At 65.7% G+C, this 13,806-nt stretch overlaps 1 protein-coding gene across 5 annotated transcripts in view; it reads right to left on the bottom strand.

Moving 5' to 3' along the window:
- Positions 1 to 13,806, bottom strand: part of SLC4A2 (solute carrier family 4 member 2) — a 45,887-nt gene that overhangs the window by 1,200 nt on the left and 30,881 nt on the right. For 4 of the 5 annotated variants that reach the window (XM_053260358.1, XM_053260357.1, XM_053260359.1 and 1 more), the window contains 19 exons: positions 11,941 to 12,115; positions 11,298 to 11,596; positions 11,059 to 11,183; positions 10,153 to 10,382; positions 9,175 to 9,311; positions 8,650 to 8,830; positions 7,740 to 7,875; positions 7,305 to 7,488; positions 6,901 to 7,015; positions 6,577 to 6,761; positions 6,227 to 6,449; positions 5,477 to 5,689; positions 5,193 to 5,341; positions 4,439 to 4,633; positions 4,118 to 4,348; positions 3,807 to 3,896; positions 1,138 to 1,304; positions 724 to 977; positions 365 to 534 (listed from right to left, as the gene is read on the bottom strand). In XM_053260358.1, coding sequence (XP_053116333.1) covers positions 365 to 534; positions 724 to 977; positions 1,138 to 1,304; positions 3,807 to 3,896; positions 4,118 to 4,348; positions 4,439 to 4,633; positions 5,193 to 5,341; positions 5,477 to 5,689; positions 6,227 to 6,449; positions 6,577 to 6,761; positions 6,901 to 7,015; positions 7,305 to 7,488; positions 7,740 to 7,875; positions 8,650 to 8,830; positions 9,175 to 9,311; positions 10,153 to 10,382; positions 11,059 to 11,183; positions 11,298 to 11,596; positions 11,941 to 12,115 — 3,459 coding nt within the window. Of the gene's footprint in view, positions 1 to 364; positions 535 to 723; positions 978 to 1,137; positions 1,305 to 3,806; positions 3,897 to 4,117; positions 4,349 to 4,438; positions 4,634 to 5,192; positions 5,342 to 5,476; positions 5,690 to 6,226; positions 6,450 to 6,576; positions 6,762 to 6,900; positions 7,016 to 7,304; positions 7,489 to 7,739; positions 7,876 to 8,649; positions 8,831 to 9,174; positions 9,312 to 10,152; positions 10,383 to 11,058; positions 11,184 to 11,297; positions 11,597 to 11,940; positions 12,116 to 12,792; positions 12,919 to 13,806 lie in introns of those variants that run through there. The other variant, XM_053260360.1, reaches the window with a different exon arrangement.

Genomic DNA, 13,806 nt, shown 5'->3' with positions numbered 1-13,806 from the left:
CTCCTTTCCCCGAAGCACCCAGGCCACGATTCGAGCACATTTCGGGAGCGGGCCGCGGGCCTTTAAGCAAGAGAGCAGGGCCTGATCTGCTCGCCCCCCCCGCCCCCCCGCGGCTTCCTGCCTCCCAAGAAGCCCCAACCCCGCCGGTGCTGAGGCAGTCTGGAGCTTCTGGGGTGTGTGGCTGCCCCAGCAGGAAGCCCCCCGTGCTTCCTGCTGCTCCTGGCTTCTGCCACGCGCCCCACATTTCCTCAGAAGTGGGGGGGGCTCCCCTTGCAGCTCCCATTGGGCATCATCTCCCAGGACCTGCCCCCTCGGCTTGCCCCTGGGAGCTGGGGGGCAGGGCCAGCCCCAGGCCGGTTCTGACCTTCTTGACATAGGGCACGTCAGGGTGGTGCTTGGGGGGCATGAGCAGCAGGTGGAGGCGCTCGTAGAACTGGATCCCGTTCAGCGAGGTGACCCCCATGTAGAGGAAGATCCCGAAGAGCACGGCCAGGGGGATCTTGCGCAGCAGGTCCCCGATCACGATGGACAAGCCTGGAGCAGAAGGGACCAGCCAGCAGGGCAGCTCAGCAGCCGCGAGGAGCCGGCCCCCCTGGCACACCTCGGGGTGGGGTGGGGGGCGGGGGCAGAAGGGCGGAGCGCAGGGGATACAGCCGGGCCCACTTCTGGGAGCCCCTCGAGTGTCCCCTGGGCGTGGCGCAGGGAGGGCGGCCTGGCACTCACCCACCAGGATGGCCACCAGCAGCCCAGTGACCCGCTGCTCCTTCACCTCCTGGATCTTGGGCTTGTCTCCGGGGGCCACAGCCTTGCTCATGACGGTGAGGGCGTTGGCATGCGTGACGGAGCGGACGGTGGCGGCGGCCAGCCAGGGCAGCCCAAAGAGGGCGCAGAAGCCCCCCATGGCCACGATGAGCAGGAGGTCCAGGTGGAAGCCGGAGCCCTTCTGCAGCTTCCGCTCCTTCTTGCTGATGATCAGTCTGTGGGGGGGAGGGGAGGGGAGGGGGGGGTCACTGCCCCTCCCCACCCAGCGAGAAAGCCTTGGCAGGCCTGCAGCCTGGCTTCGGCCCAGGCCCCCCACCCCACTCCTCTGCCCCACCAGAGAAGCCGCCACCACCACCACCACAGCCCATCACTCACGTAGTGATTTGTGTTTCCATGAAGATGAGAATGAAGACAAGGACAGCTGGCAGGGCGCAGGCCACCATCATCCAGACGGGGAAGGGCTGGGTCTCGCCCAGGGGGTTGATCACCCAGCCCCGGCTCTCTGGGTTCGTGACGGAGAAGCCATGGGGCACGGACAGCTTCTGCAGGAGAGACCGGAGGCTGGCAGTGGAGGGCAGGCAGGTCCCATCCTGCCCGGCGTGGGCTGGCAAAGGAAGGACAGCGGCCTGGGGGGTCTCCAGCCACAGCCCCCACCCTGCATTAGGGTCAGGAAGGCTCCCCCTCCACATACAAACACGACAAATATGTATATACCGCTTTCCAACAAAAGTTCCCAAAGCGGTTTGCGTAGATATGAAGGGCTCACACTCTTTAAAAAAAAGAAACATAAGGTAGACACCAGCAACCACTGGATACAGCCAGTTGCTCCCCCCCCCCCCCGCTCCGTAAAGACTTCAGTTGGCCGGGGAAACACACATGGACACAGGCGGGCTTGCAGTCCCTGGCAGACCGGCTTCCCCTGGCCCAGGGAGTTTCCTTTGAGATGGCTGGAGCTCTGCCTTAAGAAGAGCAGCCTTTCCGGATGAGGCCCACCGAGTCCAGCATCCTCTTTCACACAGTGGCCCACCCGATGCCTCTATGAAGTGCACAGGCAAGAGGGGAGGGCAGGCCCTCTCTGCTGCTGCTGTTGCTCCCCTGCAACTAGTACGGAGAGGCAACTTGCCTCTGAGGCTGGAGGTGGCCCTCAGACTAGTAGCCAGTGATGGCCTCTATGAATTTTTCTAAGCCCTTAAAGCCATCAGGCTGGTGGTAGTCACCACATCTTGTGGCAGAGAATTCCATAGGTTAATTATATGTTGGTAAGGAAAAGTACTTCTTTTGCGGGTCCTACATTTCATGGCAGTCAGTTTCATGGGATGACCCCTGGTTCGAATGGTTTGTGAGAGAGGGAGAAATTTATCTCGATCAACTTTATCCACACCATGCATGATTTTAAAGACCTCTATCATGTTTGGATCAGGCACAGGTATACACTCAGTATGCTCCGCCATGAAGACAGATGCAAAGAACCCTCTGCAGTCTCTATATCCTCTCATTCCCTCATCATCTAACGGACCAACTGCCTCCCTGGCAGTTTTCCTGCTTCTGATGTATTTAAAGAAGTTTTTGTTATTCCCCTTGATACTTTTGGCTAAGTGTTCCTCAAACACTTTTCGTCTCTGTAGTGACCAGACACCCCTACATCTAAAGAGTTAACATGGAGGGAACCCTTCTCTTGACTGACATGTTGGTGAACTCCAGGGCAGCCAATCAGTACACCAGGTGGGTGGGACCTAGAGAGAAGTTGTGGGGAATTCTGGGAACAAGAAGGGCAGAAGCGGGTGTGGAAAGGCTTAGTGAAGGGCAATGGAGTTTTGCTCCCTCATGGTTGAAGCCAGCGTGGAAGTTTCTCTCGTGGAATAACTCTGTAGATCCTTGAAAGAAAGGATTACAGGAAGGTTGTTTCTCCTCAGGAATTTGGTGAGTTCAAGGGAAAAGGGAAGTTTGGTCAGACTCTGCATCAGATAAGTTATATTTATTTGGTATGTGTGTTTTGCATATTCCTGATACTATTTAATTGTAGTTATCTGCAACATAAATGAAATACTAACCTACGCCCATTCTATCTAGGGCGTTGCAAAAGACTCTATAAACATTTAAACGTGCCTTGGACAACCTATTTTTGTAATCTGTTAAGTATTCTTAATGGTATCTAAGAAAGCCTCAGATGGATGCAGTACTTGAATAAAACTTTTTAAGTCTTTTCTTTTTGCAAGCCTCTCCAACTCAGGAATGGGGGGTGGCGGCGGAGGGGGAGTCCACTGGTGCAAACACGCCCTCAGATGCTCTGCAGCTAACAGTTTTTCTCATCCCATGTCAGCTTATGCGTGGAAGGTTTTTCTATTTGCCCAAGACCCAGTTACAGAGTTACAGACTTTGGCACTGCAGCCCCCAATCCACTGGTCCGGTTCCCTGCAAGTTTTAGGGTGCTTGGTGGCAGCCCTTTCAACCTACCGATAATGCAGGAAGGTGCAGGAGAAGCCTAGCTCAGCAAGGAGGATGCAGCATTTCCTCTCCCTCCCTCTGGGAGCTGGCTCTGGGGCAAAGGCTTTAATCCGCTACAGTCTCCCGTATGGTCTCCTTGCATCTCTTTTGCCAGAGTTTGTGTTCCTTTTTGTTCTCCTCATCTGGGCAGGCCTTCCAATTCCGGAAGGAAGCCTTCTTCCCCTTTATGGCTTCCTTGACTTTACTTGTTAGCCATGCTGGCATCCTCCCAGTCTTGGTGGCACCTTGCCGACTGCTCCTTTGGGGTCTACATTCTAACTGGGCATCTCGTATTGGGGCTTCCAATCCACTCCATGCATCCCGGAGCGGAGTGACTCTCCTGCTTTCCCCTTTCCGTCTCCTTGCCTCTGAACTCCTCCTCCTCCTCCTCCTCTTGGAGAAGATTCCTCTGCTGGAGTCCAAAGGCTCTGTGTGGGCCTCCCTTGGCCCTTCTCTCCCTGCATGCAGGTGGGCCTCTGGGTACCCTCCTCCCTCACCCTCTGCAGGTCAGGAGGGGTGGCCCTGCCCCGTCCCTGGGACGGCCCACCTGCCCCGCTCACCTGAGTGTAGGTGTCCTGGGTGCTGTAGTCCACCAGCACCATGATGAGGATGGCAATGGGGACCCCGAAGTCGCCAATCACCCGCCGGACCTACCCAGAGAGAGAGAGAGAGAGAGCGCGCGGCTGCCTCAGCGGCCCCAGAGTGCCTCCACCTGCACCTTCCCTACCTGTCCCTCAAGAAGCCGCCCGCTGGGGGTGTGGTCTCTGAGCACGTGCAGAAGGCCCTGCCAGCAGCAGCAGGAGCTCCCGCGCAGACCGTGCGGCTTCTCTCTCGGCCCCCGCAGCCCCCCGCCTGCCCTCCCTGCACACACCCGGCCAGGGAAGAAGCGACTGTTCTTGAACTTGCGCAGGAAGAAGGCGATGAAAAAGGTCCCGGCCATCAGCACCAGCGAGAGCAGCGCCGTGTTGGGCTGCCCCGTCACTCTGGAAGGAGCCTGGCTGGCAGCGGACCCGTTGCCCGGCCTCAGCAGCCCGCCGCCCCCCTCCAGGCTGGCGCTGGCGTTCCCTCTGCCGCAGCCGTGGAGGGGGTGCTCCTGGAAGATCTGCCGGGGAGCAGGGAGAGTCACTCGCCAGCCCCAGGCTGCAGCCTGCCCCCCCCGCAGGTGCCCCCCCCGCCCCCCCCGCCTGGTTACCTTGATCAGCTTGAAGAAGGTCTCGTAAATGAAGATGAGGGAGATGAGGAAGGCAAAGATCTCCTGGGTGAAGCGGGAGACGAAGCGCACCAGGAAGCTGCCCTCCAGGGCCACCATGACCAGCACGATGAGGACGAGCCAGAAGCCGATCCAGACGCGGCCCACCAGGTAGTCCAGCCCCTGGGAGCTGCAGAACTGGGGAGAGGAGGGGCAGCGGGCTGACTGTGGGCCCCTCCAGGGCTGAGGGCCTCTGGATCCCAGGCGCAGGGAAGCACTGCGGGGAAAGTGGGGCTGCCAGCCCGTGCGGGCGGGGGCGGCTGCGGCTGCTGCTGGGGGAAGCAGGGTGCTGGGCCAGAGAGGCCTGGGCCCGAGCCGGCAGCCGGGCTCTTCCAGTCTTCGCTCGCTCTCCTCCCAGCGCGGGCTGAAGATGCAGAGGAAGGTCAGCACCAGGCCCCGCCCCCTCCCACTGCCCCCCCCCGCCCCCCGATCACCATTCTCTGCCCTGCACGGAGCCCACCACCTCCTTCCTTGGGGCCAGCGGTCCATTCACCTCTCCAGGGTCTCGGGCAGAGTCCCTGCCAGCCCTGCCTCCGGAGATGGGCTTGCCACGGGAGATGCTGCCAGGGACGGAACCGGGGGGGGGGGGCGGCAGGGCGTGTTCTCTGCCCGAGCAATGGTGTTCCCTGCGGCCGCCAGGCAGGACAGGCAAGGGAGCCTGGAGGAGAACCCCAGGGGCTGAGAGCCCCCAACTCACGGTGAAAAAGGCCTCCTCAAAAACCAGCAGGGGTCCCGAGAAGCCAATGATGAGGAGAGGCTGAGCTCCCAGCAGGCAGAAGAGGACACCCTGCACCGAGGTGGAGATGATCAGCTCCGAGACCCCAATGAGCCCTCGGGTCTTCTCGCCTGCAGGGTTAGGGTTGGGGAAGAGTGCCGGCTCAGAGGGGGGCAGGCCCGGGAGGCAGACCCCCCTGCCCCACGACTCCCTGCCCGTCTCACGGGGCCTTCAAGGGCCCGGCCTCACGGGGCCCTCGCACGTACCCAGCAGCCCTCCAAAGGTGATCGCAGGTGACAGAGCAGCAAAGTAGATGAAGATGACGGCGGCCACGCACTGGGGGTCCACCGCATCCCGGAAGTCACTGAGATACTTGGGGTAGCGCCGGCGGATGTCCCGGATCAGCCCCCCAAAGGGGCGGCCCGTGCGCCGGAGGGGGTCGTCTTCTGCCTCCTCTGCCTCCTCCAGCTTCAGGAGAGCTGCTGGGCAGACGGCAATTAGCAAGCGCCCCTCCCAGAGGGGGGTGGGAGGGGCGGGAAGGAGCTGCCTCCGAGCCCCCTCCCAGCACTGGACCCTCTGGAGGCTTAGGGGGCAGCGGGGGGGGGGGGACGGGACTCGGGAATCAGCAGAGCGCAGCGGGGGCTCTCCGTCCGCTGGCCACACTCACCGCGGCCAGCGTGGCAGTGAATTCGACAGCATGAGCCGGTGCAGCCCCCTTCTGGCTTCCAGGTCCCACAGAGGGAGGAATCCCACCCCCTCCCCATCTTTCCAAGTGGGCATTTGACCCTTCCCCCCCCAGAGAGGGTGGGGGAACCACCGGGGCGGAGCAGAAGGAGGTGCTGAGGCCACCGGCCCGCGCAGAATCAGGGCAGGGGTGACCCCTCCGCTGCACCGAGGGAGCCGGGAGTCCTCCTGGGCCGCCCAGGCGTGGAGCCGGCAGACTCCCAGCGGCAGGCAGGCAGGCAGGCAGGCAGGCGGGGGGCAGCGGGGCTCTCCCTGCCTGCCTGTGGGGCTACCTTTCTCCTCGGGCGACTTGGGCTCCAGCGCCCCCAGAAGCAGGCGCTGCTCCTGCTCTTCCCTGCGCCGCAGCATCTCCCGCTGGAAGTGGGCCACGCTCCGCAGCAGCTCCTCGCCTTGCACCTCCGAGGGGGGCAGCACCACGCTGCAGTCCAGGAACTCGTTGATGGCCTGCAGCAGGTCCTGCCGGTCGTCGGCCAGGTAAGCCGCCTCGTGGAATTGCTGGAAGAGAGGTGGCGGATGGAGGCATGCTTGGGGGGCGGGGGGGCAGCAGCGCAGGGCTGCCCCGGCCCCATCCGGAGATCCTGCCGGGGGGGCGGGGGGGGCGTGGAGCAAGCAGGCGGCCTACCTTGTCGGACATGAGGGTGGAGATGGAGCGGCCAATCTCGTGGTAGTCCATGTTGGTGCTGCTGGGGCCCAGGAGCACAAAGAGGAAGCGCACCGGGACGGGCACCTCCAGCACAGCGTCCAGCAGGGCTGCCTCTTGCAGCCGCACAAAGGCCATGGTGGGCTGGTCCAGGAACTCCACGGAGCCTGCGGCGGGGGGGGGGGGGATGATGCCCAGGCTTCACACGTGCCCTGCCGCCTGCCAGCACCCGGGGCCTGGGGAGCCCTCCCCCCGCAGCCGCCCCCCCGCCCCCAGAGGAGCCGCCGCCCTGCTGCCCGTCCTCACCCACAAGCACCACCGTGGCCTCCGCGTTGTCTGGGATCTTCTCCAGCAGCTTCAGCTCGTGCTTTGACTTGGACCGCGTGATGCTGCCGGGGAGCATGGCGGACAGGACCTCTCTCTGCGGGGGGGGGGGCGGGGGGGAGAGGGACAGGCCAGCTGCTGGCTCCCCGTCCCCCCCTCCGACGGGCCCCGCCCCATAGCTGGACTCAGACCACCCTCTCTCTGCCATGGGGCTGCAGGAGCTTCTCCCCATTCCGTTCCAGGTCTGCAGGCTGGAAAGCCCTCAACAGTTGCCCTCCCGGGAGCTCCAAGCCCACAGCTGCAGAGGGGGCAAGCAGTGGGGGGCTGCCCAAGACCGTCCCATCCACCGAGTCCGGGCTGGGGGCTGGCCAGGAAGGGGGCCTCACCTCCTTCTCAATGTCCACCCGGGTCTCGTGCTCCCCAGCATGGCCCCCAATGAGTGGGTCTGTCACTGTCGGCTCCACCCCCTCTCCGACGTGGTTGGCACTGTGATGGTGGCCCAGCAGGGAGCCCAGCGAGCCGGCCGAGATGTTGCGGGGGAAGGAGAACTCCTTCTCGTCCGAGGGGTGGCTGCAGGGGAAATGCAGCCTCAGCATGCAGGCCCCGGGGCCCCCTCTGGGCTGGGAGGTATGCCGTGGCCCCACACTCCTGCTCCTGGTTTCCCGCCCCAGATAACTAACCCACCATGGGAGGGAAGACGCCTCGTCCTGCTGGTGCCCAGTCCAGCCAGGCCTCTGGGCCCGGGGGCATCAGGCCACCTGTGGCTCTCAAGCTGGGGGGTGGGGGCAGGCGGACGGGCTGCAGACCCCTGCTCGTCCCACCTGTGCTTGAGCAGCAGTGCCCTCAGCACGTTGGCACGATCCTCGGCCCGGATCTGGTCTGAAATGATCATCTGCTCCACCACCTGGTGTGCCACCCCCGGGAGTGTCTTCTGGTCCAGGTCAAGCAGCACAGCCCCTGGAAGAGGAAAAGGATGGAGGAGGAGGAGGAGGAGGAGACGACAATGGGGGGTGGGGGGGTCCTGGCTCCTGCTGCCCTGCAAAGACGCCCCCCTGCACCAGGCCCCACTTCCAGCACTGGACCCCACATCACCCCCGGGGCATTGCTGGGGGCATCCTGGGCATGGCCACAAAGTGATGCAGCCAGAGCAAAGGGTCGGGAGCCTTCCCAGACCGCAGCCTTTCGGCAAGGCTTGACTGCATGTCCAAAGTTGTCCCAAAAAAACACCCCGAAGCAAAAAGTGGGTCTTTTTTACCCTGGCTATGAATCGGGTAACTGTGTGGGATGTGCTGCCTGAGCTCACCGGAACTCGGGGGTCAATCTGGCCCGCCCCATGCGAGCGAAGAGCCAGGGGTGGGGAGCTGCCCGGACGAGCCCGGAGTGCCCCCCAGGGTGGCTCTGAGGACGGCACACGCCTGGAGGGCGGGGGGGGGCCTCTGGCTTTCCACGGATGCTGCTTCTCCCCCACAGGGAAGCCTCACGGTGCGAGGTCGGCCCTGCTGCCGGCCCCCGGGCCGAGAGGCAGTGGTGTGGCTGCCGGAGGACCCGAGCCCTGGCTGGAGCAGCACGGCCCTTCTGACTGCTTGGCTGGGCTGTGGAAGCCCCCCAGCACCCAGGCCAGGCGGGCCAACGGGGCCCCCGGAAGGCAGGCCCCACGGAGGCCCAAAGCGCTCGCACGGCAGGGGCCTGGGGCCCTGGGCCAGGGGGGTCTGGGGAGGCCTCCCCACCCACCGTGGGACAAGGTCCGGCGGAGCTCCAGCAGGCTGCGGAAGGAGAGGGAGGCCACGTGGGGCTTGCCCCAGCGGTCTGTCTCCTCCTCCACGTCCTCCTCGAACTTGATCCAGCGAGCCGTCTCTTTCCACTGCATCTCCTGGTTCTTGTCCACAATCAGCTCGTTCAGCTCCACAAAGACCTGCGCCCGAGAGAGGCAGCCCGATGAGGAGCACCGCACCCCGGGCGGGGGGCAGGAGGCCCCCTCGCCAGCCCCTCCTGGGCCCGGGCAGCCCTCCCCTGCTCCGAGGAAGAAGGGCTCGTCCCCCAAGAGACCAGGAGGGCCTGGAGTGGAGAGCCCCAGCCTCGGGGCGGGGGGGGGGGGGAGAGCTGACTGACAGCAGCCTGTGGCCCCGCAGCAGGAAAACCCCACGGCATCCTTGCAGGTGGTGCCCGAAGGGCCTGGGAAGAGGCCGGTGGCTGGGCGGTCCCAGGGCCCCGAGGAGGGAGGCTCCAGCCCGCCCCCCCCCCCGCTCGCTCGCTCACCTCGTGGGGCTGCCGGTCCTGCTTGCGTTGCCGGGCGCTGGGCTCCTGGCGGTCCTTCCCGATGTGCACCACCTGCCCTTTGGCGCTCTTCCGGACCAGGTGCCTGCGCACCCCCGGGACATCCTCAAACCTGTGGCCTGGGGCCGAGCAGAAGGAGGAGCTGGGTGGGGGCAGGGGCCGCCGGGGGGGCCTGGCCGCGCCACCGAGGCCCTCGGTGCTGAGCCCTTTGGCGGGGGGCCTCCTGTGACCCGCCCCCAGCATGATGGGGCGGGCGAGTGACTCCCCCCCAGGTGCCCCCCCTCCTTCTTTCCAGAGATGCAAAAGCTGTTGGGCGGGGGCGAGGGGGCACGAGCCGGGCAGGGGCACACCAAGGATTTGGGAACTGCCTCTCTCCTGCCGGCAGGTGGACCAGGGCCCCGGCTGAGCCCTCTCTGGGGAAAAGTGGACGTGTCTGGCAGAAGCCTTCTGGCTCCACTGCCCTGACCCCCAGCACCTGCCCCCAGCACCCGGGGCCTTGGGCAAAAGGGCAAGAACTCCACCCCCTTCCCCCCAGGGCAGGCTGAGCGTCCCCAGCTGCTGAGACGGGCCCCCTCCCCAAGGCAGAGCACTCTGCACCTGCTAGGGGCCCACGGACACCTCTCCAGGGATCGGCTTTGTCAAGCTCATGGCATGGCCAGAGGCGGCCAGGGTGCATCCTGTGCTGAGCGAGCATCTCCCGCCCCCAAGGCAGCCCTTCCAGCCCCCCCACCCCCCGGCAAGGAAGGACCCCTTGGAGTTCTGGCTGCCACAGGCCGCCCTCCTGGCCCAGCGGGTTCTGCTCCGCCAAGCGCGTTCCCAGGGTGAGCACGACTGCCCCTGTGAGGTAGGCCCGGCAGCTCCTCCAGCTTTACACCCCCCTGCCAGGCGGAGGGACCCGGAGCTAGCAGCCGCCCGCCACTGGCTCTCTGCCGCCCCCGCCCCCCCCCCAGCAGCGCTCACTCTTCATGTAGTCCAGGTCTGCCGAGGCCAAGGTCTGCGCCTCCGACTCGTCCGTGGGCACCTTCTGGTAGCGGGCCTGCTCCACCCCCGTCATGCTGCCAATGCGCCGGCGCTCGTTGAGGTTGTAGCTCCGGTGGCCCAGCTGCGACTTGGAGAGCGAGCGTCCCGGGGAGCCCCCCTCGGCCCCGCCAGGCCCCTCCGGGCCCCCGCCAGGCCCCTCTCCATCCGAGCTGAGGGAGACAGAGAGAGAGGCACACACCGCCCGTGGTCACTCGTGGCCCCCAGGCATGTGCCCAGGCCTGACCCGGAGAAGGAGTCCCAGCCCAGGAGGAAGTGGCCCTGACCCCTGGCCTTGCGGCACGAGGCCAGCTTCGAGGGGCCCGAAACGCCAGCACACCCTTGCCTGTGTCCTCCAAGTGGGAGGGTGAACATCCCGGCCCCCGCCAGCAGCCACGCTGCAGCCCCGGCTCAGGTGCCTGGCCTGCCCCCACACCTGACTTGCCCAGGCAGGACCAGGGGGCCTCAGCACTGGAAGGGACCCGCTTACCCTGGGCCCTCCAGGGAGAGGCGCCACCCAGCCTGCAGGGACCAGGCTTCAGCTGGCGAACCAGAGCAGAAAGGAGCCCCAACAAGCCCCACGGCACCCCTCCCCCAATGCCCGGCCAACCTGACCTGGAAGCCAGCCATGGGGCGGGGGGAGACCCCCAGCCCTGCAGCCTGCCTGTCCCGGGGCGCTGGGAGGCTCTCCTGACCCCTCACCCTGAATCGGCTTCCCTGAGCCCCCCCCCCCGGCCGTGCCCCGCTGCTCTTCCCGAGACCCTTTTGAAGCTCTCCGAATCCAAGGCACAGCCCACCGACAGCAGCTGCCAAGGACCACCAGGGCTCAGCGCCCCCTGCCTCACTCACCTGCCCCGCTTTGGGCCCCTGGCAGCTGGGGAGCCCCCGGAATCAGTGGGGGAGCTCAGGGGCAGCGTTGGGGTCGCCAAACCCTCCACTCTCCGGTCGGCGACATCGTCCTCCTGCAGGAAGAACTGGGACAAGGCCGGGGGGGGGGGCGGTGAGCTGGGCGCCCCTCCCCTGTGGGCAGCAGGCAACAGAGCCCACTCCCTCCTCCTCCTCCCCGCCCCCCACCCCCGGCTCCCCACCTGCACCCCCTCAGGGGAGCTGCCCTGCAGCAGGTCCTGCTCCGTCTCTGCTTCGCCCGCCTCCTCGCCTCCATCCTCCTCCTCTTCCTCCTCCTCTTCCTCCTCCTCCTCCTCCTCCTCCTCCTCAGCCTCCTCGATGGTGGGCGTTTCCCCTGGAAGGGAGGCCCGGCGCCCCTTCCTCTTGGCCTCCTCCTCTTCCTCCTCCTTCTTCTTCTTCTTCACCCCCTTTTTCCGCCGGGCGCCCAAAGGCAGGTGGCTGGAGAGTGGGTGGTGGATGTGGTGGGAGGACTGCCGGTGGTCTGCAGTGGGGGCGGGGGGGTGGGGGGCAGCAGGCCATCAGGAGGGCTCCGGCCAGGCCCAGACAGGCCCCTCAGCCCACCGGCCCGAGAGAGCGACTGCCCCTGCCCTGGGGCCCCACTGAGCTGCCCCCCGCTTCCTCGAACTTGCCTGGCAGCCCCCTCCCCACGCCCCCATCCCTCCACTGCAAGAGCCCCCGCACCTGCCCCCCAGCATGGATGGAGCGCAGCCCCTCCCCACCCACCCTCCGCTGCTCCAGCCTGGCCCCCACCTCCTCGCACAGGCAAGGGGGGGCAGGGGTGCCCTGGCCTCCCTTCAAGGCCCCTTCTCCCCCCACCACGCATACACTCAAAGTCCTCCTCGCTGTAGCTCCGCCCAGTCTCTTCCACGTTGCGCGGGTGCGAATCCTGAAGGATCTCCTCAAAGCGCTCCACCCGCAGCGCCTTGCTCAGGTCCTTCTCCTCCTCCTCCTCCTGCCCCCCAAATGTGGGAGACGTGGGCCTCAACCCATCCTGCTCAGGCTGCAAAAGAAGCACACGCAGGGGAAGGGGGGGAGGCAGATGAGGGGGGAGTTGCTTGCCCCCCCCCCACCTTGGCTCCAGTGCTCGGCACTCCCGCAGGGAAGCCACTGGACAGCCCCACCCAGCAGAGCGTGGCCTCGGGTCTGGGTCTGGGGAGGAAGGGATGAGTGGGCCGCACCTCCCCCCCGCACACATACTGCCTCTCCTGACACAGCGCCTGCCCCCCCCAGCAGTAACTGAGCGCGGCTGCCTCACTCCGTCTCTCCCAGGCACTGCGGGGGGGGGGGCTGCTTCAACTCCCCCCCCCCCGTCGGAGGCTCACTACAAGCTGGGCCTGAGCAGCTGCCACAACAGCTCGTGGCCATCTGTCCGCAGCTGCAGGCTGGCAATTGGGGGGTTACGGCAATGGGGCAGGAGGCATCCCCCCCACCCCAGGGGACCCAGGCCTGGCTGGCCCTGGATTCCAAGCCTGTGCACTGCCTGGGATGGGAGGCCCTCTCAAGTGGGGGTGGGGGTGTGCTGAGACCCCCCCAGACACACACACGCCAGGCTGGCATCTCCCCAACCAGGGTCCCCGGCAGGCTTGGCTCTGGCTTCTCGCAGAGACCCTTCCCTCCCCATGGCTGACGGGGGGGCCTGGAGGAGTGGAAGCCCCCCCCCCGCCCCCAGCTCCCTACCTGAGCCATGCCGAAGGCCGCAGCCGGCCGCCCGCACAGCCGCCTGCCCGCCTGCTCTGCCTGCAACGGAGCCGCAGTTCTGCTGGCCACGCAATTTATGTGGAGCCAGGAAGGTCACGGCAGCGGCGGCAGCGGGAGGGATGCAAGGCGGCGGGGCGGCTGCGGGCGGGCGGCTCCGTTCCCTGCCTGCCACTCCAAATATTGACGGATGAGGCTCCCCTCCTCGAGCCTCCTCGTGCCGGCCGACACCAGGGCAGATTAGCAGCCAGCAGAGAGGGAGGGGCGGGGGGGGCCTGGAGCTCAAGGTGACAGCAGCACACAGAGGCCGCCCCCATCCCTGCCTGCCTGTGGCGGGGGGAGCCCTGGCTAACCGCACCCCCCCGCTCCCACCCCAGATGAAGCTGCACATGGGAAGCGGGACATGTCCCCTTTCCTTGCGGTGTGGGGGGGGCAGAAGGTGATGCCCCAAAGCAGCCGAGTGCCAAAGGATGCCGGGCGGAGGGGGGGTGTCAATCCCGAGGCTGTGCTGTAGGGGTTAGGTGGCGTCTCCCCACTATAGCACAGCACTCCTGGGGGCTTCTGGCGCTCCCCCCAGAAAAGCCCCCCCCTGGTCACACAGCAGGGACCCTTGTTTCTGCCAGGCATCAGAGGGAAGCCCCAAGGCTGCTGCCTGAGTCGGGGTCTGCAGGAGAGGGCCTCAGAGACCCCTCCCAACTCCGTAGCTCTAGGATTCTCTGACCCCCCCACACACCGCCCAGCTTGCCCAGGAATACGTGCTGCTGCTGCTGCTGCTGAGAAGGCAGGCCCCTGAGCAGGTGCAGAGTGCACTTTGCCTCCTTCAGCACTCCGTGCAAAGCTGCAGAGCAGGGGCAGGCAACCCTAGTTCTCCAGCTCATCTTGGACCACAGCTCCCAACATCCTTGTCCCTGCAGCTGGGAATGATGGGAGTTGTAGTCCAGGAACAGCTGGAGAGTCAGGGTTGTCCACCCCGCCCGGAGGCCCCCAAGCCGGGCC

Source organism: Hemicordylus capensis, chromosome 6 (assembly GCF_027244095.1).
Source record: "Hemicordylus capensis ecotype Gifberg chromosome 6, rHemCap1.1.pri, whole genome shotgun sequence".
NCBI lineage: Eukaryota > Metazoa > Chordata > Lepidosauria > Squamata > Cordylidae > Hemicordylus > Hemicordylus capensis.
The sequence above is the reverse complement of the archived record's forward strand: the minus strand, read 5'-3'. Positions and strand labels throughout refer to the sequence as shown.